This window comes from Vombatus ursinus, unplaced genomic scaffold, assembly GCF_900497805.2.
Source record: "Vombatus ursinus unplaced genomic scaffold, bare-nosed wombat genome assembly UNPS02014773.1, whole genome shotgun sequence".
NCBI lineage: Eukaryota > Metazoa > Chordata > Mammalia > Diprotodontia > Vombatidae > Vombatus > Vombatus ursinus.
The window spans coordinates 42,325,163-42,350,439 of NW_020954551.1; the positions used below are offsets into that span (position 1 = coordinate 42,325,163).

Genomic DNA, 25,277 nt, shown 5'->3' on the forward strand with positions numbered 1-25,277 from the left:
CCACTTCACTTCTAAAGTAAAGTGACAATACCTGTTCTACCTACCTCACTGAATCTTTGTAAGAAGAGTTCTTCCTGGGGAAACATAAAGGCCTAATAGAAATGTAAGTTACTGCCGTTTTCCTGCAGGGCCTTTGGCTCTATCTCCAAGAGGAACTTGGAGAGAGGGAGAGGGCACAGTCCTCTTGGTTCATTATTCAGACAGGCTGCATTGGCCTTCTGGCCCCCTTCAGAGGCCAACAGCCCTTTCCTGGATTATTGGGTGGGCCTCTCAAGGACCCCATGACTTCCTACAACTGTAATCATCGAGGATGAAGTCCCTTCTCACCTGTGCCTACCTGGAATCTCTGGATTTCACTTGGCTAATTCTTCGGCTTCCTTGCCCGGGTTGCTCTGAGCAATCAAATCCCCTCCAGTGTCGGGTCAGTGGGTAAGTGACTCCATTCCTGTGGGGAGGGGCAGGAAAGAAGTTCTTCAAGTGAGAAACATGCATGTGCATTGATGAGTTAATCACTCAGTCCCTTGCATGGGACTTCTTTAAAGTCACCAGACCTGAACCTGGCCTTCTCCCTTTTTACAGACTCCGTGTCTCTTCCATCCTGCCCCCTTTTACCATTCTGTCACCTGCCTTCCATACCCAGCCAGGACGAGCTCCTGGGCATCCATGTTAGCAATGCTCTCTCCCACCAGGATCTTAGAACCTTAACCATGACAATTCTGCCATCTGCTTTCTCTGCTTGGGCTGCTGTGTTCCTAGAGAAAGAAACACAACCATTAAAAATTCCAGCTAGGCAGCCTTAGTGGGGCCTTCACATGAATCTACTTACCGCTGATTCCCTATACCACTGGGTGTTATGAACCTTCTCCCCTCGAGGCCCCACTCCCTCAAGCTCTGTCCATCGCTGGCTCCCCTTCCACTTGCCTTTATCATTCTTGCCCATGGTTTAAGTCTTTATGTAGGTGATTCCCCCCATCTCTATTTTCAGCTCCAAACTCTCAAGCTTCAACCCTACAGTTACAAGACCTGGCTTCAAATCTTGGCTCTGAAACTTACTAGTTATATGGCCTTGGACAAATCATTTAGCTCAATGGAAGCTTGGTTTCCTTATCTATAAAACGAGGGATTTGGTGATGGACCCTCTAGCCCCAAGCCCTGTGATTTCCAGCTGCTGGCTGGACCTCATGTGAGTGTCTTGCCATCACCTCAAGCTCCATGTGTCCAATACTCAACTCAACCATCTCTTGCAAACCAGTTCCACCTTGTAGTTCTCTCCAAGTTCTGTTTTTTTTTCCCTTAATTAAAATAAAATTCATCACCTTTATTTCTTAATATATCCCTCCTTCTTCCACACTACTCAGCAAGCCATCGCTGGTAATAAGAGATAAAAAATGGGAGGGGAGCTTTTCAGCAAACTAATCAATAGAGTGGCCAAGTCTGCCCTTTTGTGCAAAGTTGCATATCCATAGTTCCCTGCCTCTGCAAGAAAGGGAGGGAGGGCAGAAGGAAGAGAAGGAAGTGTATTTTTTTGTATCCCTTCTCCTATTTCTGCTGATGAGATGGTAGTGATTCTACTCTACTATCTTCTGACAGTCTCAAGGCCCCACCCTCTGTGATTTATGTCTTGCTCAACTGCCACATCCAATCAGCTCTTCAGCCATCTAGCGTCCACCTTTGTAGTCTCTCCAATGAGCCTTCTTCTTTTCACTCCCACTTCTCTGGGTCAGATTCTGCTCATCCATCACCCGGACTATTGTGATCACCTCCTAACATGTCTCAGCTCTTAGTATTTCTCCTATGTTTTAACTTTCAACCTCCCTACCTTTAAAAAAAAAATCTGTCCTGTAGACCACAGACCTTCCCAAGGCAGAGCTCTGATCACATATGTAACCCCCTCTTTTGCTCCCCTTTCCCTACACCAGTGGCATCAAACCCAGAAATGGGGGCCACTTTATATAAGGATCCCTATGGATCCCATAGTAACTTAGACTATAACCTATGAATATCATCCATGTTTTATTTCATTTTTATTTTTGTTAAATATTTCCCAAATACTTTTTTTTTTTATTGGCAAGGCAATTGGGATTAAGTGACTTGCCTAGGGTCACATAGCTAGTGTCAAGAGTCTGAGGCCAGATTTGAACTCAGGTCCTCCTAACTCTCGGGTCGGTATTCTATCTACTATGCCACCTAGCTGCTCCCCCCAATTACATTTTAATCTGTTTCAGACTGCTGGCTACTGAGTGTTTGACACCTCTCTTCTAAACAATCTTTAACATCATAAATTTCATAACAAGCACCAATCTGCATTGGTAGAGAAAGTTAGCTCACGTGGGAAAAATTAAAGGTCTTGTCCCTATCTGTTTTCTTCCTTCCTAGACAGCGAGCTGCTGGAGAGTAGAGATATCTATTGAGCAGCTGCTATATCCAAAGCCCCAATATACTCCTAAGGAAAAAAAAAAGCCATAAAGATGTAGGTTAATGGCTATTTAGAAGTAAATCCTTTATCTTCCCATGAATAGATTTAGTAAAAGGGACCCTCAGCTACTAACATCTTCAACATCTCACATGAGGTGCTGCTTTGGCGCCTCCACCTGAGGGGCTTCTCTCTGGATGGGTGGATCCCTGGCTTGGGACCCCATTTCCTGAGGGTCAGGCTGACCTCACTCCTAGCTGTTGTTGTCGTTCAGTTGTGTCTGATTCTTTGTGATCCTATTTGGGATTTTCTTGGCAAAGACACTGGAGTGGTTTTGCCACTTCCTTCTTCAGGTCATTCTACAGATGGGGAAACTGAGGCAAACAGGGTTAGGTAACTTACCCAGGGTCACACAGCCAGTAAGTGTCTGAGGCTGGATTTGAATGCAAGTCTTCCTGACTCCTGGAACAGTGCTCTATCCACTCCTCCACCTAGCTGTCCTTCACTCCAAATCCCTGGACTTTTCCACCTCCTCAACTCCTTACTCCTTGAATGGGTACACTCTCCAATCCAACCCCTTACTTTCCAGTTCCCCTGTTCCAGCTCTCTGAGAATAGAGACCATCTTGTTTACTTTTATTTGTATTTCCAGCACTTAGCATAGAATCTGGCACACAGTAAGCACTTAATAAATGCTCTATCTACCTACTTACTACCTACCTACATTATCTATCTATCTATCTATCTATCTATCATCTATCTATCTATCCAGTCTACTCATGGCCAACACCCCTGGGCAGCTCTCATTGACCACCTACATACATTCATAACATCCCCCTGATGGACAAAGTGGAAAGAGCTCTGGATTTTGAGTCAGAGAATGTAGGTTCAAATCCAGCTCTTCTTTTTCTCTTACATGAACTTGGATAAATCCTTGGCCTAGAGCTACAGCTGTAAGGGACCCTTAAGAGACTTAATTTCTCTGGGTCCTGGTTTTCCTCATTGACAAAATAAAGGGGTCGGACTAGGTGATTTCCAAGGTTCCTTCCAACTCTGAATCTATGACTCCAAGGTTCTGCTTGTCCTCAGCACCCCAGAACTGAGATGCTCTGATATTGTAGACAGTTCAATAAGAGAAAGTATCCTAGAAAAAGTACTGGGGAGTGGGGGGGGAGATGGGGCATGGTGGGGGTCTGAAAAAACCTTGTCAACATAATGTATAGTCTTTCAAACTCATTTGGGGAATAAAGGCTGGCTATCAACAGACATACATATTTTTCTTTAAAATTTATTTTTAAAAAATTAACATTTATTTTCTCCTCTGACTCCCTCTGCCTCCCCCCCCCAAAAAGAAGAAAAAGTCCTTGAGAACCCTACGCATTGTCAAGTAAAACAGATTCCCGTATTCGTTCTGTCCAAGAATGTGTGTCTCGTTCTGCCTGGTTAGTTCATTTCCTCTGTCGGGGGATGGGCAGCATTCTTCACTATTAGTCATCTGCAATTAAACATACATTTTGCATAGCTTTTTTTTGCTCCAAATATTTTAACGATCAGGCTTTTTCCAGGAGTTGGTGGGGAAGTACTTGGAGAAAAATGATGAAGCGTTTTTTCTTTCTGATTTTCCCCATAGGGGCTTCACGTATCCACTTAGGTCTGAGAAGCCATTAAGCTTAAATGACAAAGTCTGGAATTCTGGCACCTCTCAGGCTAGTTGTCTCCAGATGTGTAGGGGCACAATCGTCCTTAGGAGCACAGAACCACAGAATTTCCTATCTAGAAGGCATCTCAGAAGTCATCTCATCCATTGAGCCTAGAGTCAAAAGATCTGGATTCTAGTCCCACCCCTGATGCTTACTGTCTGTGTGACCCTCCCTGGGCCTTACTTTTCTCACCTATAAATAAAAAAAGGAGGTTGGGCTAGACAGCCTTTGAAATCCCTTCCAGTCCTAGCTCTATGATCCTGTGATCTTATGAACCAATTCAGTGTACAGCTGGGGAAACTGAGGCCCCAAGAAGAAAAGTGACTTGTGGAAGAACCGGGATTAGAATAGTTGCTTTTTTATCTCTCTGGAAAAACTGGAACATCACTTGAAGAGGAAAAAACATTCTCTATTTTCCTTCTCAGAACTGGAAGAGGGTGAAATTATGCGGTGGAGAAAATGATATAAATACATGGTCCCTCTTTGGTGGGTTACCATCCTAAACCATATGAAAAAGTGTCAATTATCCTTAATTTTTCCCTTCCTTCTGGTCTTCCTTATGGACTCCTGTCCTTTTGAATAGTTATCTCCCTCCGGCCCTCCTTCCTTTCTGTGAAACATTGGCAGCAGTAAGGACAGTCATTGTGGGAGATTTTAGCCTGACTTTTCTGGTGTGTGTGTGTGTGTGTGTGTGTGTGTGTCTCTGGCTCCATGGGAGGCTGAGTATCCACTTTCTTTCCCCCAGAGTATCCATAATGCATTAATGGTGCATAATAAATATTTCTTGACTGAATACATGACTGTTTTCAGTTAAAAGTAAAATCCTCACTGGATGTTAGGAGCATGGGCTTTAGAGCTGTAAGACACCTTAGAGAGTACCTACTCCAACCCCCTCCTTTTCCAAATGAGGAAACTGAGCCCCAGAGGAGTGAAATGATTTGCCTAAAATCATACAAAGTATTCCTTAGTGTCATGTCCTTCCTTATCTCAGGCTTCAGACACTTCACCAGCCTGATTCTTGTCATGTTTTCTGGGCAGCCCCAGAAACCAAAGCATCCGGAGTCCTGGTTCTGCCCTAGCTCTGCCTTTAATTTGCTGTGTGACCTTGGGCAAGTCACCTTGATGCTCTATGACTCAGTTTGCCCATTTATGAAATGGGGGAAAACCTCTTAGGTTTTGTCTAGCTCTTGATGTAACCATGTTTCTTTGTCTATTTTGTTGTTTCTGTTCAATCGTGTTTGACTCTGTGACCCCATTTGGGGTTTTCTTGGCAAAGATACTGGAGTGGATTGCTTTTTCCCTCTCCAGCTCATTTTACAGATGAGGAAACTGAGGCAACCAGATTTAAATGACTTGCCTGGGGTCATACAGCTTATAAGTGTCTGAGGCCAGATTTGAACTCATGAAGATAAGTCTTCCTGATTCCAAGCCCAGTACTCTGTCCACTGAACCTGTGTATTTATACCTAATTTCATATGGCTCTTGCTGCATTATCAACACAAAATGATATATGGATTGGTTGTTTTCAAATGATGAGAGAGTCTAAAAGTGGCCTTCTCTTTTGCCATTTGCTTGGAGTTTAACATTGGTCCAGTCCAGTCACTTACCCTTTCTGGGATTCTTTTTCTCAAAGATAAAATAGCCCACTTCCTCTCTCCGAGCCTTGGTTTCCTCATCTGTAAAATGATGGAGTTGGACAAGATGACCCCTAGCTTCCTTTCCAGCTCTAACACTCTCTAATCTTGTGATTGATGGTTATTCAGGCAAGCCCTATGAAGGTCAACAGCCTGGAGAGGAGCCAGGTCTATCAGGTGTGATGGCTTTTTTTCCGGTGGTCATTTAGAGTAATCACAGAATTTTGGAGTTTTCCAATGCATCAGGTTGATTCAGTCTGTGGAGGACCTTGAATGTCAGATAAAGGAGTCTGGTGTTTATTTGACCCTTGGACAGGGATCTCCTGTAGTCAGCTACAAAATGTGATCTAGCCAGATGCATTCCATGAGGAAGAAACATCTGAGTTAAATTTTGTTTTCAATCAGTTTCCTGACTAAGCTGTCTTTCCCATTCCCCTCCCCCTCCTCCCCTTATTCTCCTGGTTCAGTGGAGACAGAAAGGGTTCCCAGATTGAAAGCAGGACTCCAGAGGTGTTAGATAGAGCTATTGGCTTCTGAGGTTTGGATTCTTTGCACAGGGAAGCTGTAAAGTGCTTACATAAATGTGAGCTAATGGCCTTAGGCAGGAGGCGGAAAGAAACACATATAAATCTGTTGCTTTTGGGAGAAACCAAACGTTTGGTTCATTTGTCTTTTCCATTTAAAACAAGGAACGTGCATGACCGCCGAAGCAACAAATTAAGAAATTAAAAAATCCTTTTTAAGTTTCCCATGATGGTGGGTTATGGGAGAAAGAGTTAAAAAAAGAGAAAGAATGAAAAAGGAAAGAGGAGAGGGAGGAAAGTAGGAAGGGAAAAGGGGAAAGTTAAATTCAGCAAACATCGTGGAGATCATAGGAGCATAAATTCCAGGACTGGAAGGGAACTTACCATCTAGTCCACTCTTTCATCACATAGACGAGGAAACAGAGGCTCAGAGAGAAAATGACTTGACCAAAGTCATACAAGCAACAAGTAACAAAACTCAGATTTGAGCCCATGTTCCCTAACACCAAATCTAGCATCCTTTGCACTTTCCTGCACTGGCTTTGTCTGACCACCCCAGCTCTACTTTGAGCTCACAATTGTTTTGGTTGTCCTTGATGGTGAGGGGACTGGTAGTGAGGATGGACAGACAGGGACACCTGTCATACTGAGTTGAATTGTATCCATTCCCCAAATAGCTCTCACTGAATGGCCGGGACGGTGGCTTGAGGATTTAGCAAGTGAAGGAACTGTGGTGGGGATGGGGCAACAGCTGAAACTCTTGTCTCCAGCTTGGCAAAGAAGACTGTAATTTGCCAGTCCTGGGGAGAAATGTTCAAGAGCTGCTCATACCAGCATCTGAGTGCCACTGAAAAAAGACACACACACACACACACACACACACACAGATCTAACACCATTCAGAAAACATAGGTTTTTATTATTGATTAGCAGTAATCATACACTGTGTTCCTGTAATAGTTCTAAACTTGTACACATTTGCCCCACTAAAAGTCTCTATGAGTATATGTCATTGAACTGCAATGGAACATGGCAAGAGGACTGGACTAGGAATTACTTGGGGGTCTTGGTAGGTTTATGTTAGCGATAGGTTAAAGTGCAGGGCTGGGGGCAGGGTAGGAAAAATACCATTGAAAAGAAGATGCTTCTGGCCTTTTGTTATATAGGGCCTTTGGATGCTAGAGTGATGGGGGCAGGAAGGATAAAGGAAGCAGGCACAGAGTACTATTGCTCAATCGCTATTGGGCTGTGTTCTTCTTTTAAAGGAAAACCCAGTTCCATCAAATATTGTGCAGTGCCACTGATGGGTGGAAGTCCACATGGTTTGGAATCAAGACCTGAGCGTGCCACCTGCCACCTCCCCATCACCACTGGGGACAAGGGGCTTGGTTGGAGGGTGAGATTCCCAGGGGACATGGGACCTTCACCAGCAACAACTGGTTTCCATTCCTATATAAAAGCTTTTCATGCACATCTAGTCCAATCTAATCCATTCCTACCCAGTGCAATCCAATCAAGTGTTTATTAAGCTCCTACCATGCTTAAGGTGCTGGGCATCACATGCTCACAGTTTAAAAACCCTTAAAATAAAGGGATTGGATGGTGGGGTACCAATACTCAACCAACAAGCATTCACTCAGTGCCAGCCACTGTGCTAGGTGCTGGGGATACAAATATAAGAGAGAGACAGTCACTGCCCTCAAGGAGCTTACATTTTAATAGGTGGATACAATTTCTTCACAGATAGGTCTGTACTCTGGTTTGTCAGTGGTATTGGTGGTATTCTCAAGACTCAGTTATACTAGACGAAAATTCTCTCTCTCTCTCTCTCTCTCTCTCTCTCTCTCTCTCCCCTCTCCTCTCCTCTCCTCTCTTCCTCCTCTTTTTTGGCTTCTGTTTCCACCTCACCTTCCAGGGTGCCAGGCACAGCTGGCAGCCTAAGTTTCCTTAGATTGGCGTCATTTGCTCCTTACAGGTTTGGGAATCTCTGCTCATTTCTGCCCCATAACAAGATTGATCTCAGTCCGAGGGGACTAATAGCCCTTCACCGGCAATTAGGTGAAATAGACCTAGCACCTGGGTCAGTTTCTTCAGAAGTCAGTTTCCCTCTTCGTACCTTGCTTCAGAAACTCAGTACGTAGCTAAGGTGTCTGTGCCTCAAAGTGCCCAGTGGAAGACTAGGTCCTGCCTCCCAGTATTCACTGGGCCCTGGCTTAGGAGGGCTGGACGGTGGGGAAGTGAGTGCTTTTTCAAGGAACTGTTGAGGGAAGAGGGAGGGTGATAAGTGTGATCAACTCTCCCATCCTAAAGATTAGCATTCACTGCTTAGAAGACTAAGGGCCCTACTCAAAATTTTTGCTTTTTTTGTTGGCTAAAAAATGGTGCTCTTTTGATAGATTCTTTGGTCCTGCTAAGCATATGTGGGTTAATCTTTTGCTCAGAACTCAATCTCTGCCTTACTTTTCTCTCCCCAGGCAACTGACTCTAAAGGAGAGGGAATCACACAATCTAGACATCTGAAACCAAATGGACTATGGCGTCTATTGCCAATGAACCCACAGGTGCCTGTCTGTCTCCTGCCTTTGGTAATGCCTTGGCTAAAGTGGGTATGAAGTTACTATGTGCTCATGATCTCACCAGGGGTCATTTGTTATTTTCTGAATCTCACTAAGTTCAGGAGTAAGACCCTCCTGCTAGCCTATAGTGGTGGCCTTTGAGCTAGGTGACCAAGGTAGCTGTGTCTCGTGGGAGTTGGGGAAGAGGTTTCCATCTCTCTGAGGTGGCTTAGCTCATCGACTCTTCCCTGAGCCCAGGCTCCCACGGCCAAAGTGGGCTCCTGGAGATGGTAGGTGTGGGTGAGGCTGTACCAGAAGTAGTTTTTACTGCCAGTTACCATAACCTAGCCATATAAACTGGTACCCACAAAAGTGGCAATGAGTCAAGCTGGAATGGGAGCAAGAAGCACCTTTTTAGCTCCTGGGAGACATGGCAGGTATATTTCAGTAAACGCCTTTTCCAAGACTCTGCCTCACCTTCAGATAGATAGCTGAGTTTGAGGCCTGGAAAGGGAGGGAAGAAGGCATTTGGCCAAAATCTCACTTCTCAGCAGGGTGGTAGAAAGATGTAATTTTCCCCTCTCTGTTGTGAAACTGGTGTTGGCATTTCAGTGGGCGAAGTTGGCATCTATGTGCAGTTTTGGAAACAGAAACGAGTCCTTCAGACTGATGGGTGGGAGGGACCCTCGTGGTGGGGGTTTGCTCCTTGAATTGTCCCTTTCAGAGGTTCACAACAGCTGTGGAATTTATATCTGATGAACCATGCGGAGTTAAAAAGAAAAAGTCCATTTTGGAAAAGACAGTACTGCTGTGTCTTAGCCACATGACCCCCTATTTATTGCTGGCATTCACTGAGGGGAAGAAGAGAGAGGAGAGGAGAGGAGAAGGGAGGCAGATGGAAACAACACCTGAGAAGAAGCAGGCCACTGGACTGGATTCAGGGCCGGAGGCATCCTCCTTCCAGCTCCACTTACTCTGCTGTTAGGGGCCTGAGAGAGAGATGACAGGTTTCCCTCATGGCTTAAGGAAGTGACTCCCCCTGAAATCTGATTGTTAATTATGCGAAACTCCAACCTGCTTCTGGCTTTCCCATCTTTGTATTCTTGGGGCTACTACATTCTCCAGACTGTGCTGCTGGGCAGACTTGGGAAATGAGGCAAATGATTCCCCCATCTCTTCTCCAAGGTCCATTCCCAATGAGCCAGACAAGACTGGGAGAATGTGCTGGCAATTTGGGAGCACCCAGATCCCTCCACCAGAGGTAGCTGTGTCCTCAGTACTGGTGACTTCTCCAGGAAATGTTCAATGGCCCTCACTTCAATCGGAAGGCACCAAATGGAATTTAGGGAGCAGTTACCCAAGCAGCAAGACTGCTGAGTCAGTTGTCTTCTATACTCCCACATCATTCAGGGACTGGGGATGAGCTGGACTAGATCTGGCAAAGCCAGTGGGTGCCCTGCACACCATGGATTTGATGGGAAACCCTGGCGTAAGAAGTGCCCTCCATGCAGAATCGATGAAGGAAGGAAGACTGTCTCCAGGGTTTGCCCATCACGTACACTGACATCACCTTGGAAGATCCTGTTTTCTCTCATTTTATCTCCTGAGCATCTTCTGGGCAGTTCAGACATGCTTTGGCTTCCTTGACAGCAGACCGCCCAAGCAGCGCTCTTGGCACCACTAGCTCTCTGTGCAAACTATCCCATTTCTAATGCTTATATTTTACCAGTCATGCTGGTTCTTACTCCAAGAGACAGTTGGGCCGTAGCTGACAGATGTCTGTGGGCATAGCTGCTCTCTTCTAGAGAGTCATTCTGGGGGATATGGGTTGGGGGAGGGACCCTGGAAAGGCGCCTTAGGTCTTGTTCTTCTTCAGAGTGTTGACCATCTTCCAAAGTGCAATGGAACACTTCTGAGCCCCCACCAGCAGAGTCCACTCTTGTCTTCCCCCAAGGCTGATGGTAAAGCTGTGGGCAAAGACAGATGTCTAGGGCCATGTTAAGAGATACAAGTGATCCTAATGGCACCCTCTGAAGAAGACAGAGACGTGAAGAGCTATGCCGGACAACTGTCTTGGGTCTTGATGGTTTCACCCATATCCACCATGGACTTTTTTTTTTTAAGCAAGGTTCTCTCAAATCCTCCTTGGTCTCTGATAATTAGTCTTCTCCCAATCACCAAAATATTATATGTCTTATAATATGCATCATATATTAAACATTTTATATTAAATACGGCTTTTTCTTTCATAGTGTCAGTGGTTAAACAAGTCTAGGCAGACTCTTTGAAGGTATATAGCAGATCTGTCTATTAACTCCAGGGTTTCTGGTCCTTTGAAAGGGGAAGGGTCTATTTGGGGAAAATAGAGAATTGTCTCCCGTTGTGTTGGTTTGTGTGCTGTTATTTTTCATGCTCCTTTTTAATATTTCATTCTCATTTTCCCCTGAAAACCTGATTATATTGAGAAGGAACTTAATGTGCCCCCATGTTCAGTTTTTCTGTGGGATGGCAGCCTCCCCCTGGAGGCTCTACAGTCCCAGCCAGCTAAATTAGCCATGAATTAGATCATGGAATGACTTACACTGATTCTATGACTAGACAGATCTCCTACCTGGTTCCTTTGGTTTTAAGACTCACTTTCTGTCTATAGGAACATCAAATGGCAGGTGGGAAGTGGGGGAACGGGACGGGAGTCACATTAGGAGGAGAAACTCAACGAACTGTCAGTTATAAAGTCACTGCAAATATTATTGCAGTATGGGTAGAGATAAACACCCCACCCCCACCCCCACCCTGCCCTGCATGTAATGCAAGGCTTCCAAGAGAAACCACATCGGGGCTGGGAGAATTGGTGCAGAGGAACTCCTTCCTATAATCATTGGCATATAGACCCTATCTTGAGATTTGCCCGTAGCTCTTCCCCCACCTGGTACCCTTTTTCCATAAAGGGTTTCTCTCTCCCCACCCCCCTCCACTTAAGGGAAATTTTCAAATAGCTGACGGGGAGGTCATCCTATGATAGGAATGTCTACTTATTTTTTTTTTAAGCAAATTGTGCTAGGAATCCCTCCAATTTGAGATTTTGGTAAGACGAAGCCAAGAAACCAGCTTCCACCCCTTTCTCTGCCTATTTCCCACAGACCATGATATGGCAACCAGGCTGACATGCTTAGGGATTGGAAGTGGCTCCTCCTGAAGCTATTCTTTGGGAGAACCACATCTTTATTTCGTGGAAGACAGAGCTCGTCACTTCGGGAAGCTCTTTGTGGAGGACGTGGTAGGCACCTTCGTAGATCTGTGGCCAAGAAAAAAACAGATAGTCAGAGACACCATGGACAGAGCAGAGAGAAGACACAGGCACGGGCGCCTGAAATGAACGGGAAAGTTTACAACGTGAACCTCAGCCTCAGGATCACTAAGCCCACTGAAGACAAAGGAGGCTCTCTGCTGCTGAATCTGAATTCAGATCTTCAATCTGTCTACGAAAGTGGGGCAGGAAAGACCGGTGGATACTCGGGAAAGGCTTACTGATGGTGATCAGTACCAAAAGGACAGCTATTAGAGGGTGGCAGCATGGCACAGGGCAAACGACCCCGAGCTGGGTATCGGAACACTCAGACTCTCACCCCAGCTTGGAAGCTTAAGAACTGAGGGACCTAGTATGAATCATGAGACCATCTTATCTCTCTGGGACTCTGCTTCATCATCTATAAAAGAGCTATTATACAGAAATATTATAGATGTACACACACACATAATATATATATTATATATATATATACATGTGCACACATACGTCTATGTTTCTATATATAGGCACATATTCTATATAATATTTTATATCTACCTATACAGACACACATGTACACATGCACACATACAACATACTTGCACACATGTGCAATGCAATGCACACAGCCCATACGTGCACTGGGCATATAAACACAGCAGTGTGTGTATATGTACACATGTGTGTTGTGTACATACACACACATGTACACTTGTGTATATATCTATGTATATAGATATATACACATATATGTATATATGTTTCTATGCATACACACACATACACACACCATACATATAGTACTATCTCCTCCACGGGGCTGTTGTGAGGAAAGGTGCTTCGTGTATTTTATAGGGCTGTAAAGATATAGGCCATCATTCCATAGCCACTCTTACAGATTGTCGACTGTCATTGCCATGTGCAGAGTCCATCAAGGTTTTTTTTGTTTTTTGCTTTTTGGTGAGGCAGTCAGGGTTAAGTGACTTGCCCAGGGTCACATAGCTAGTAAGTGCCAAGTGTCTGAGTCTGGATTTGAACTCAGTCCTCCTGACTCCAAGGCTGGAGCTCTCTCCACTGCACCACCTCGCCGCCCCCCATCAAGGTTTTAATTTCTGATCCACATCCTTCTTCTGTCTGAATCCTTGGCTCAAAAAAAATGGAGAACCCCTCCCTTCCCAGGTTACACCTAGGATGGCTACGGCTACCCCCAACCAGCTACGGCTCTCCTGTTCAGCCTCCCTGGGTCTCCGGATCTGCTCAGTTTTACCTTCTCAGGGTGGTAACAAGCTCTTTGCGGTTTCTGTAGGCCTGTCTCATAGTATCTTAATATCATTTGTAGTTTGAGAAGAGTATAACATTATGGGTGTCAGGAGGGCACAACTATCCAGTGGGGAGAGACAGAAAGAGGAGACCAGCACCATCAAACGGACTGGACCTCTGGTATCCTTACATGGACCTCAGCACTAGACTCTTTGTAGGGGCTGTGCGCCCGAGGCATTTTCCCTTTCGGTCATTGAGAGAAGAATATCGGCCAATACTTCTTACTCACACAGAATGATCTGAAGGCCAATTTGGAGATTCTAGAATGTAGTAATGGCTTCCTCCAGCCTTCTCACCTCAAGTTTAGAGTTCTTTGCTAAATCAGAACTAATCCAGGCCCTTCCACCCACTGCACTCTCCTAAATCAGTCCTGTTCTCTTACCCCAAACACAGGACATTTCAAAAGTCTCAGTGTATTTTTAAACTGTTAAAGATGAAAACCACGTTAGTGGGGCTGGAGGAGAAAAGAGAAGGTGTGGCAATGAAAGGAAGAGAAATAGAATGAGAGAGAGAGAGACAGAGAGAGAAGAGAGGAAGAGAAAGAGAAAGAGGAAGAGAGAAAGAAAGAGGGAAAGACTCAGTCTCTTGGAACCTCCTTGCATGTCAACAGGTCCAACAGAGGCTTCATTATTACACACACACACACACACACACACACACACACACACACACACACACGGCTGGACCACGCCTATCAGAATGGACTGGAGCCAATGGTACCCGTATTTCAGACTGTGACTCATTAATACACACACACACACACACACACACACACACACACACACACACGGCTGGACCACGCCTATCAGAATGGACTGGAGCCAACGGTACCCGTATTTCAGACCATGTCCTTGCTACAGCTCAGAGGTGACTGGGCCGTGCATCCTCTCAGGCCTGATACACAAGGCCACGTGGGGTAGTAGAGACAAGGCCATGCTCAGAGTCACAGAACCTAGGGCCAAGTCTCGACATCTATGAAAAGTCACTTGACCCCTCTGAGCCTCAGTTTTCTTCTCTACAAATGACTGAGGGTGCACTCGGTGACCTCTAAGATCTATTTCTGCTTTCCTCTATGACTTGGTGATCCCCCGTGGTGTCACGGCTAGTCTTAGAGCCAGCCCAGTGCAGACACCCACATGAGGTTTACCTTCAAGGTCTTATCCTGACTTTTGGCAGCTTCCATGAGCACGTAGGCCCCCTTGCTGTCACACAGCTTGTCAGCGGATCCCTGCAGCAGCAGAATTGGCAGTGTCAGCCTGGGGAGGGCCCTCTCCACCCGGGATACGGCATTCAGCAACTGGATACCAAAGCAAACCTTTAATCCTGTACGGCAGATCAGGGGATCTGAGTTGTAGGAATCAACCTGTAGGAGGAAAGAGTTCAGGGTGAGCAGATTTCCTGGGCTGCCTGCAGCTGGACCAAGTTTCCTTTCTATGGTCTTCAATGCCTGCTTTCCAGGCAACTTGTATTTAGTGGAAAACTAACAGCTCAGACTAAACTTTTATTTTCTTGACCCTGAGATAATATTTGTAAAGTGCTGTGTACATAGTAGGTGCTTAATAAAATGCTCATCTCCATCCTTCCTCCTGGCATCTCAATCAAGGAAATTTCTAATCTTCACCCAACATTTATTCTTTCTTCCTTTCTCTTCATGTTCTTTCTTCTCTTCTCTTTCTTTCTCATTTTATTTTCTCCCTCTTTTATTCCCTTCTTTCACCTCTCCCTAGTTTCCTTCTCCCCTTTTTCTTTCCCCCTTTCTTTCATTCCCTCTTTATTTTTCTTTCTGTCTTCCTCTCTCTCTCCCTCTCTCTCTCTCTCCCTCTCTCTCTCTCTCCCTCTCTCTCTCTCTCTCTTGCTCTCTTGCTCTCTCTCTGTCTGTCTCTCTGTCTCTGTCTCTGTCTGTCTGTCTCTGTCTCTCTCTCTTGTTCTCTCTCTCTGTCTCTATCTCTCTCTGTCTCTCTCTGTCTCTTTCTCTCTCTCATGCTCTATCTCTCTTGCTCTCTTTCTGTCTCTGTCTCTCTCTCTGTCTCTGTCTCTCTTTCTCTCTTGCTTTTTCTCTGTCTCTCTTTCTTTCTTGTTCTCTCTCTCTGTCTCTGTCTCTGTGTCTCTCTCTCTTTGTCTCTGTCTCTGTCTCTCTCTTGCTCTCTCTCCGTCTCTTTCTCTCTCTTGCTCTGTCTCTTGCTCTCTCTGTCTCTGTCTCTCTCTGTCTCTGTCTCTGTCTCTCTCTGTCTTTCTGCCTCTCTGTCTCTCTCTCTGTCTCTGTCTCTCTCTCTCTCTTTCTTCTTTCTCTCTCTTTTAATCTCCATACCTCCTCTCTTTTCTCCCTACTACAACCTTTCAGGGCTCTCCAGGTTGCTGCCTGCAACTATGAAATATCAACCATATTGACATCCCTGCTCCCACTCTACCCAAAGGAGAGTTACAGAGTGGGCTGCTACATGTCATCAAACAACCATCTGTCCAGGCATCAGGACAAGGTGACGTGGAAAGCATTCTGGATTGGAAATAAGAAGACCTGGGTTCTAGTTCCAGTTTGGGTCCTAACTTGCCTTGGGACCCTGGGCAAGTCACTTCTCCTACTTGGTTCTCACTTCTATCACCTGGAGCATGTGAGGGTTAGCCTGGATGATCTCTCCAAGGTCCTTGTCAATTCTAATGTTCTTTGGCATTATGAGTCTAAGGTCATATTCTAAGATGCTTCCACTGAGCAGGTTATAGAAAGCAGGAGCTGAGCACAGTTAGCAAAAAGAACCAGAGACTCCCTATAGAGTTTTTTTAGAGGACAGTGAAGGGTCCCACATACTACTTTAATCTAGGTGTGGCAGAAAGCATCTCATCAGACTATTGAGATTGTAACTTTTCCCTTAGCTACCAGGCACATGCAAGCTGAAGCTGGAGCTAGGCTGGCCAGGCTGCCCACCATGGGGCAGCTAGGTGGTACAGTGGACCTGAGTTCAAATCCAGCCTCAGACACTTACTAGCTGTGACCCTGGGCAAGTTGCTTTTTTCAGCCTCAGTTTCCTCATCTGTAAAATGGGGATAATAATAGCACCTACCTCCTAGAGTTGTTGCAAGAAAGAAGTGAGATAGCATATGTAAAGTGCTTAGCAAAAATCTTAAATGCTAGCTAGTATTATGCTACAGTTCTAACTTTTATACCCTTTGGATTGCTTCAAGGTTCAGCACAGGAATCATAGCTTTTCCTGATTCCCATTGGCAACTAGTGCTCTCTGTCTCTCTGTTTCTGTCTCTCTTTGTCCCCCTTCAAATTATCATATATACATATATATATATATATATATATATATACACATACATACATATTACACAAATGCATATATAGATATATGATTCATCTTGTATCCCTCCAGTAGAATGGAAGCTCCTTGAGGGTAGCGACTTTTTGTTGTGGTTGTGGTTGTATCTGTGCACCCAGCACAGCGCTTTGCTCCTAGTCACTTAAATGTTCATCAGAATAGACTGGATATGCATACTGGACTTCAACTTATGCCTATTAATTACCTGTGATTAGTAAGGCCCCCATGTTAGGCACTATAGGGTACAGAAATGAATAAGAAACAATCCCCATCCTCCCAAAAACACACAGTTTGAATGTGGAGAGGAGTGATGTAGCCCTTACAAAAGCCTTTCTTGTGCTCTATGGAGATGATACTTAGTTTCTGAAGGCTTTGCTCTGGCAAAGTGCATGCTTTGGGGCGTGTGCCCTGACACATCCTAGCAAGCTCCAAAGGCTTCCAGAATAACAGGTCTGGAGATGGACTCTTTGTGTGCATATGTATGTGTACGTGGGTGTACATGGGTGTGCGCACACACATGTGTTTTGATGTACAAAGACCAGCCTGGCTGAGTGTGGCCCCCCAAATAGCAAATTTTTTGGTCACAGAAACTCAGAAAACTGCCAACAAAGGTCTCTCTCCACTCCAGTCCTTTTTCCACTCAATTGTCAAACTGTTCTTCCTAAAGGACAGTCTTGCCCATGTCACCCCACTGTTCCTGTCCTCATTCAATAAACTTCAATGGCTCCCCTATTACCTCAGCTAAAGTCCCACTGCCTGTCCTAGGCATCCTTAATCTTAGTGCCTTCCCTCTAAAATGACCCCCTCTATCTATCCTGCATACACCTTATTTGCACACAAGGGTTCACACGTTGTCTCCCCCATTAGACTATGAGGCCCTCCACAGTAGGGACTATTTGATTTTTGCCTTTCTTTGTATCCTCAGCACTTAGCAGAGTACTGGCACATAGTAGGTGCTCAATCAATGATTGCTGACTTAACTTGACAAATGTGTGAAGGTACATTCTGCATCAAAGAAGGAAGCAGCTACTCGGCTAAAACCTTGACTCTTTTGACTAGGTATTGAAGTAATACATACACACAAAATGTGTAACCTATGGTAGTGGGTTTTAGGAACCACAAGAGAGGCACAAAGAATATTATAGGTGTTCAGGGGAGGGAGACTTCATTCCTAGTCGTAGTGGTGGAGGCCGGGAAGGATGGGAAAAGCTTCATGGAGGGTTGTGGTGATAGAAGTGAGCCACATGAACCTTGGTTGATGGAGGTGGGTGTGGTCAGGAGGTACTCCAGGTGGAACTTCAGGTAGAACTCACAAAAGTACATAGGATGGAAAATATCTGATGTGTTCAGGGAACAGAGAGTCCCGTTTGGTCGACACTGATAGCTCTCATTTTTACAACGTTTTGGGGTTTACAAAGATTCTTTCACAACAGCAGAAGGTAGATAACACATGGAATTATCCTCATTTTAAAGATGAGAAAATTGAAATCCTAAAAAAGTGACATGATTTGCCCAGGGTAATAAGTGTGAGAGTTAGAATTTGAACCCAGGTCTCCTGCCTTGAAGGCCCCAGATTCATTTCATTACGTCATGTTAGTTAGAACCAGAGGGTTTGTATATTAAATAAGGCAGGAGATAAGGCTGGGAAGGTAGCCAGGTTGTGGAAGGCCTTGAATGCCAGACTAAATAGTTGGGCTCTTTTTTGTTTCTGTTTGTTTTGTGTTTTGTTTTGGATACGCAACAGAGAATCACTGAAGGTTTATAAACAATGAAAATGGAGTGAAATAAACATTTGCTGTTGTTGCTCAGTGCGTGTGTTTGACTCTTCGTGACCCCTTTCAGGGTTTTCTTGGCAAAGATGCTGGAGCAGTTTGCCATTTTTTTCTCTGGCTCATTTTACAGATGGGGAAACGAAGGCAAACGGTGTTAAGTGACTTGCCCAGGGTCACACAGCTAGTAAGTATCTGAGGCTGGATTTGAACTCATAAAGCAGAGTCTTCCTGACTCCAAGCCCAGTGCTCTATCCACTGGGCATTCTAGCTACCCAAAATAAACATAAAGGAAGATCAAGATGGGAGGGGTATGCAAGAGACACCAGAGGAGGAACAGTCTGTGAGCTGGGAAACTAGACCAGGCATGAGGTGGTAAGGGCCAGGACTTTGCTGGTGGCAGTGGGAGACGCTTTCAGGTCACTCCTGTACATATCCTGCTCTAGGCTTCGCTTCTCATTAGCCATTAGCAAAAAGCCATTACCTGACGTGCTACCTGTGTGATCATGGGTGAATCAGTTACTCTCCCCGGGCTTCTATTTCTTCATTTGCAAAATGAAAGGGTTGGCCTAGATGCTTCTGAGATTCCTTCCAGCAATCTGGCTATACTCTATGGTCCTGCTTCCTGTTCAGAGGCATCAAGGAGTCATGGCGTCCATTAGACTTGGGGACAGAAGCCCCAGTGTGCCCCTTACTAGCTGAGTGATCTAAGCAAAGCCTACTCCTTTCTCTGATCCCAGTTTCTGTAAAAAGGAGCTGCTAAACTAGATGCTTACTAAGGCCCTTCCAACTCTAGATCCTATGATTGCTACAATCCAGCTCCATCAGCTTATTTGCTGGACCTGCCATGTTGACCTCCATCTCCGGCCTCAGTCTTTGCGCTAACTTTTCTCCCTGCCTGGAATGCTTCCTCTCTTCCCTCCTGACTCCTGGCTTTCTCCAAGTCTCAGCTCAAACCTCACCTTTCATAGGATGTCTGTCTCAATCTCTCTCTCCCTCTATGACCCCTCCCAGGCTGGTGAGGAAGGTACAAGGGTCCAGTAACATGGGCTGGGAGGCAGGGGCAGGCCGGGGGCAACAGTCCTGGCTGTAAGAGGCTTGGCTGGGTTGAGTGGGTGACGTGAAAACAGGAGGGGCGTCAGAGCCTCAGAGTCAGAAGGGACCGTCTAGCCCACCCAACCACGAATCAGACTCACATACCTCCAAGGTGCTTGCTTGCATACCTCCAGGTTAAAGAACAAAGTGAGCAGTGAGCCCAATCGTACCCACATCAAGGGTGTGACAAGGCAGGCGCGAAAGCTAATGGGATCTCAGGCAGCATCAACAGAAGCCCAGGGCCCACAATAAAGGAGACCACAGTCCAGCGGTCCTCTGCCCCAGTTCGTGATCATAATAGCTCACTTAAGAGTTCACAAAGTACCCTCTTCACAACAACCCCTTAAGGTGGGCAGTATAAGCCTTCTCCCCATTTTACAGGTAAGGAAACTCAGAACTTCAGTGATTTGCCCAGAGCCACATAATCAGTGTCAGAACATGGACTTGAACTTAGGACTTCTGACCACAAGTCTAAGGTCGGGTTTCACCAGACAATGTCGGGACAGTTGTGTTTAATTTGGGCCATTTTCCTCTATTTCTTTGGTCTTGTTATCTTCAGTGCCTACCATAGTGCCTGGCACATAGTAGGTGTTCAATAAATACTTGTTGATTGATTGAACTTAGGGCACTGAATTTGAGGAAAGACTTTCATGAGCTGGAGGGGATCCGGAGGAGGGGGACTTAAATGGCAAGAGCTAGATGGAGGAAATGAGGGAGAGGCTGGCCTGGACAAAACAAGATTTAGCAGATCTTCGGATGTCCAAAAGGCTGTCAACTACTGACCTCCCTGACTTCCTTAAGTCCCAAATAAAAGCCTATCTCTTGCAAGATGCCTTCCCTAGCCCCTCTTAATTTTAGCACTTTCCCTCTTTTAATTATTTCCTACTTATCCTGTATATAGCTTGCTTTGTATATATTTGTTTGTATAATGTTCTCCCATTAGATTGTAAGCTCCTTGAGGGCAGAGACTGTCTTTTGTGTCTTTTTGTATCTCCAGTGCTTAGCATAGTGCCTGGCACATAGTAGACGCTTAATAAATGTTCACTGATTGATTCTTGGCTCCAGAGGGCAGAATTAGGAACAATGGGTGGAAGTTGCTGAGAAGAAAAATTTGGCTCAATAAGCTTCCTAACAATTAGATCTAATTGCTATAATAATAATAATAACAATAACAATAATAGCCAGCATTTATAGAATACTTTAAGGTTTGCCGAAGAGTTTGACAAATACTATCTTACTTGATTCTCACAACAACCCCGGGAGGTAAGTGCAATTATTATTCCCATTTTACCAAGAGGGAAACTCAGACAAACAGAGGTTAAGTGACTTGTTCAAGGTTACAGAGATAGAAGGGGTCTGAGGCTGGATTTAAACTCAGGTCTTCCTGACTCCAGGTCCAGAGTCCACTGGGCCACCAAGCTGCCTCTGTCCCAAAGTGGGATGGGGGCATTTTAGGAGGTAACTAGGTCCTCATTTCTGAAGATGTTGTGAGCAGAGGCTAGATCTCTGGTCACATGTCAGGGAAAAGATTCTGCTCAGGAAAGGATTAGACCAGATGGTGTCTAAGGTTCCCTCCTGCTTGAAATCTCTGGCCCTCCTAGGGCCACAATCTGGGCAGCAGATTTAGCCACATTCTTTTCCATGCTTGGAAGTGGTCAAGAAGAACCAGGGTATTTGTGAATTGCCAGGGGAAAAAAGGAGCAACTGAACAATGAGCCACCATTGAGATCATGTCTGTCCTGCTCCCTGCCCCAGGACTGGAGCCAAGCCATCCATCTGGGGGCCCTCCACTGCTGAGTGCAGCTTGTGATGGTTTGAGTGGCTTGGGATGGGAGGTTATGTCTGGTTCTCTTGTTACAGAGCTTGAGGTTGGACAGCCTTCCAAGATCAAGTTCCTAACCTCCCATGCCTGCTCCTTAAAATACCCTTAGAAGCTTTGCCCAGATTGGTTTTTAATGACCCACAGAAGATGCTGAGGGTTCCTCTGGAAGGTTGTTCTCTAGGTTAATGGTCCCAAAAGCTTTACTGTCTTCCTGCGATGCAGTTCAAATTGTTTCTTGTCCTGGCCCACATTGGCCACTTCAGACAATGGCCTATTTTGGGTCTGAGTTCCTGCCAAGCCAGCAGTACAGTCAGCAGATGTGTGGGAAAGGGCAGGAGAGGAGATGGGAGGTGGACTTAGGACTGTGGGTGAAAGGAGAAGAAAGAGGCTACGTTGCTCAGGACTCTGTTGCTTAGAAGGAAGTAAAAGAGTTTTAGAAGAGCTCTTCCCATGCCAAATCTTTTGCTGCTGGCATGGAGAAAAGAGCCTTGGCCTTGGAGTCAGAAGACCTGACTTGAGACCCTGGCTCCACCACTTACCTGTCTGTCTGCTACACATGGTGGTGCTAAGAATGCTTCCTGTGCCTTAAAGGGCCATAGAAAGGGGACTTGATCTTATTTCCCAGGGATTTTCAGTTCAACAAACCTTTATTTTTGCAGTGCCTTTTTCGGGCAAATTAAACTCAAAGACAGCCAATGGGCAGTGTCTGGGCTTTGAGGATTTTAAGAGTAAAATCTCTTTGGAGAAAGAACTTTGAATGAATGAAATGGTAATCAATGATAAGGGCCATTAGGTGGCGCTGTAGTGGATAGAGCACTGGGCTTAGAATCAGGAAGGTTCATCTCCATGAGTTCAAATCTGGCCTCAGACACTAGCTGTGTGACCCTGGGCAAGTCCTCTAACCCTGTTTGCCTCAGTTTCCTCACCTGTAAAATGAGCTGATGAAGGAAATAGCAAACTACTGCAGTATCCTTGCCAACAAAACCCCAAAATGGATTCACCAAGAGTCCGATATGACTGAAATTCCTGAACAACAACCAAAAAACCAATGCTAATACAGTTTCAGTCAATACCCTAGAAGTTTTCAATAAGGCCTTGACTGAATATAACTAAGGGATTGTCCCTGCTGCCAAATCTTAGGACTTTAGTTTTTCCATCTTACTTTATAATAAAAGGTATGGCATAGTGAATAGAGAGTTGGCCTTGGACCAGGGGCATGTGGGTAAAATGTTTAACGAACAGCTCTCTGAAAAGTAGGGCACACACTTTTAAGTTTAATCTGCATCATTAACATTTTTCACATCACTTTTTTTTTAAGGTCTCTAGATAATCAGCAGAACAATAAAACAAACCTTGATTTGCAACTTGTGATTTCTGGGGCATAAATGCTTATGCCCAAAATTTAACATCAGCTTGAGCCAGAGACACCTGGGTTCAAGTTCCATCTCTGACACATACTGACTGAGTGATCCTGGCTAAGTCACTTGTCAGTATCCCAGGGCAACTCCAAAAGTATAAGATGCAGAGAAGGTGCCAACAGAGGGAGATATGCACTGGGATCTCCCCACACCTATGAAATCATAGATCTGGTCCAAAACATAAAAATGCTCCCAACATTCAATTAGATTTCATGTTTAAATTAAAAGAGAAAACTAAGATACATTTTCCTTAGATTTTAATGGTCTGAGGGAGATGGCGTACCTAGCTATCGAATAGATAAGAACAATAATCAATCTTTCACTGTGGAATGGTGTAAATTGTGCTGGGTTTGAGGTGGGATGACCTGAGTTCAAATTCTGGCTTTTGCTTCTGTAACTTTAGGCAAAACAGCTCCCCTTCACTGGGCCTGTTTCCTCCTCTGTGAAATATGGGGGTGGAAGATAATAATCATATAGCCTATTTGGAGTCTGCAAGGTTTGCAAAGCTCTTTACAGTTATTATCTTATTGGATTTTTACAACAACTCTGGGAGGTAGAGGTGCTATTATTATCTCCATTTTACAGAGAAGGAAACTGAGGCAGGCAGTGATTAAGTGACTTATGCAGGATTACATAGTAAGTGTCTGAGGCTGGATTTGAAGTCAAATCTTTCTGACTTCAGGTCCAGGACTCTATCCACAGCTTCGCCAACTGCCAATGATCTCTTAGGTTCTCTAATCTATGATCTTGTGATTCTTTGAGTGGGAAATAAAAATGTAAAACTTGTTTGCAGTAGAATGTCAGTGGGCGGTATCACATAAATAATTATGTGAAATATTTGTGGACCATAAGGTCCCCTGGTGTGATGGAGAAAGCACTGGATGAAGACTCAGACTGAGGTTTAGGTTGCTGAGAGTAACCCATTGGGCAACAATGGGAAATTCACTGTCCCTCTCTGGGTCTCAGTTAAGACACTCTGTCCTAAATGATGGGGTTGGACTAGAAGAACCTTAAGACTTCTTCTATCTAGAACACTTTATGTTCTCAGGACCCTCCCGATTCTACCATTTCATGTGCCAAAGTCTTCCAGTTCTGAGATTCTCTGTTCTAAGGCCCCTCCCAGCTCTGACATTTTATCATCTAAGTTCCTTTATTATTATAACATTTCATGTTTTAAGATTCCCCCTTCCATCTGAAGCATTCCATATTTTAAGGCCCCTTCAGATCCTTCCAGCTCTGACATTCTATGTTTTAAGTTTCCTTCTACTTATAATTTCTGTTCTAAGATTTCTTCTCACTCTGATATTCTCTGTTCCAAAGTCCCCTCCCAGCCCTGTCATTCCATGTTGTAAGACCCTTCCCACATCTGACATTCCATGTTCTACGGTCCTCCACCAGCTCTACCATTCTATGTTGTAGGGTCCTTCTCTGCTCTGACACTCCACGTTCGACGACCCTCCCAGCTCTGACATTCCATGTTGTAGGGTCTCTCCCAGCTCTGCTATTCTATGTTGTAGGGTTCTTCTCTGCTCTGATGCTCCACATTCGAAGGCTCTCCCAACTCTGATATTCCATGTTCTAGGGTCCTCCTCCAGCTCTAACTTTCCATGTTCTAGAGTCTTTCTAAGCATTGACATTCTATGAGTCTACTTGGAGAAGCTGGCTTGACAAGCCCACATAAGTATCAGCAGTACTTCAGCGTTCACTGGAGTGCTAAGCTTCTAGATGGTATACTGGCAGACAGCCCAGTCTTATTAACGGTTGCTTTACATTTTTCATGTTGGTGAGTCTGACTTCCCTATCTGCTGTACAAGAGACAAGAACTTAAAAAAATTTAAAACATCATACCCCAGACAAATTGTGTGAAAAATAATAATGACATGGGTTTTTGCAGAGAATTACCTCTCCATATTCATGTCAAGGGATTGATAGTTTTTCCTGGGAGTGTGGGATGAGAGTATTCTCGGAAGCTGAGCTTACCTATAGCCTGAGGACCTAACAGGACACTTAAGAAAGCCCCCTCTACTTAGACTGCAAAGAAAATGTTGCAGTGAAGAAAGCTTCCTGCACAGGGGAACAGTCTGACACCCTATGGTTTCCAGGCAGTCTCCAATCCAGAGCTGGGTGTAGAATAAGGTAACTTGATGTTCCACCCTCTTAGCCAAATCAGAATATCCCAACACCAGTGGCAACAAGTGACCATAATCTCTGGATATGGGATCATGGGTTTTAGAGCTAGAGGTCATCTAGTCCAATCTTCTAATTTTATAGAAAAGGAAACTGAGGCCTGGCAGGGTTAAGTGAATGTCCCAGGCTCACACAGGTAGAAAGCAGCAAATTTGGGATTCTAAACAATGTTTTCACCACTATACCCCATGGTCTTTGGTGAAAAAAACATCCATTATGAACAAGGGATTCTGCC

General features: G+C 44.9%; 1 protein-coding gene across 3 annotated transcripts in view; it reads right to left on the minus strand.

Annotated features, from left to right (window-relative positions):
- Positions 1 to 7,160: 7,160 nt before the first annotated feature.
- MGLL (monoglyceride lipase) overlaps positions 7,161 to 25,277 on the minus strand; it is a 158,677-nt gene continuing 140,560 nt past the window's right edge. For all 3 annotated transcript variants that reach the window (XM_027863740.1, XM_027863739.1, XM_027863741.1), the window contains 2 exons: positions 14,582 to 14,797; positions 7,161 to 12,120 (listed from right to left, as the gene is read on the minus strand). In XM_027863740.1, the coding sequence (XP_027719541.1) occupies positions 11,995 to 12,120; positions 14,582 to 14,797 (342 nt within the window). In that variant the 3' untranslated portion in view covers positions 7,161 to 11,994. The remainder of the gene's footprint in view (positions 12,121 to 14,581; positions 14,798 to 25,277) is intronic.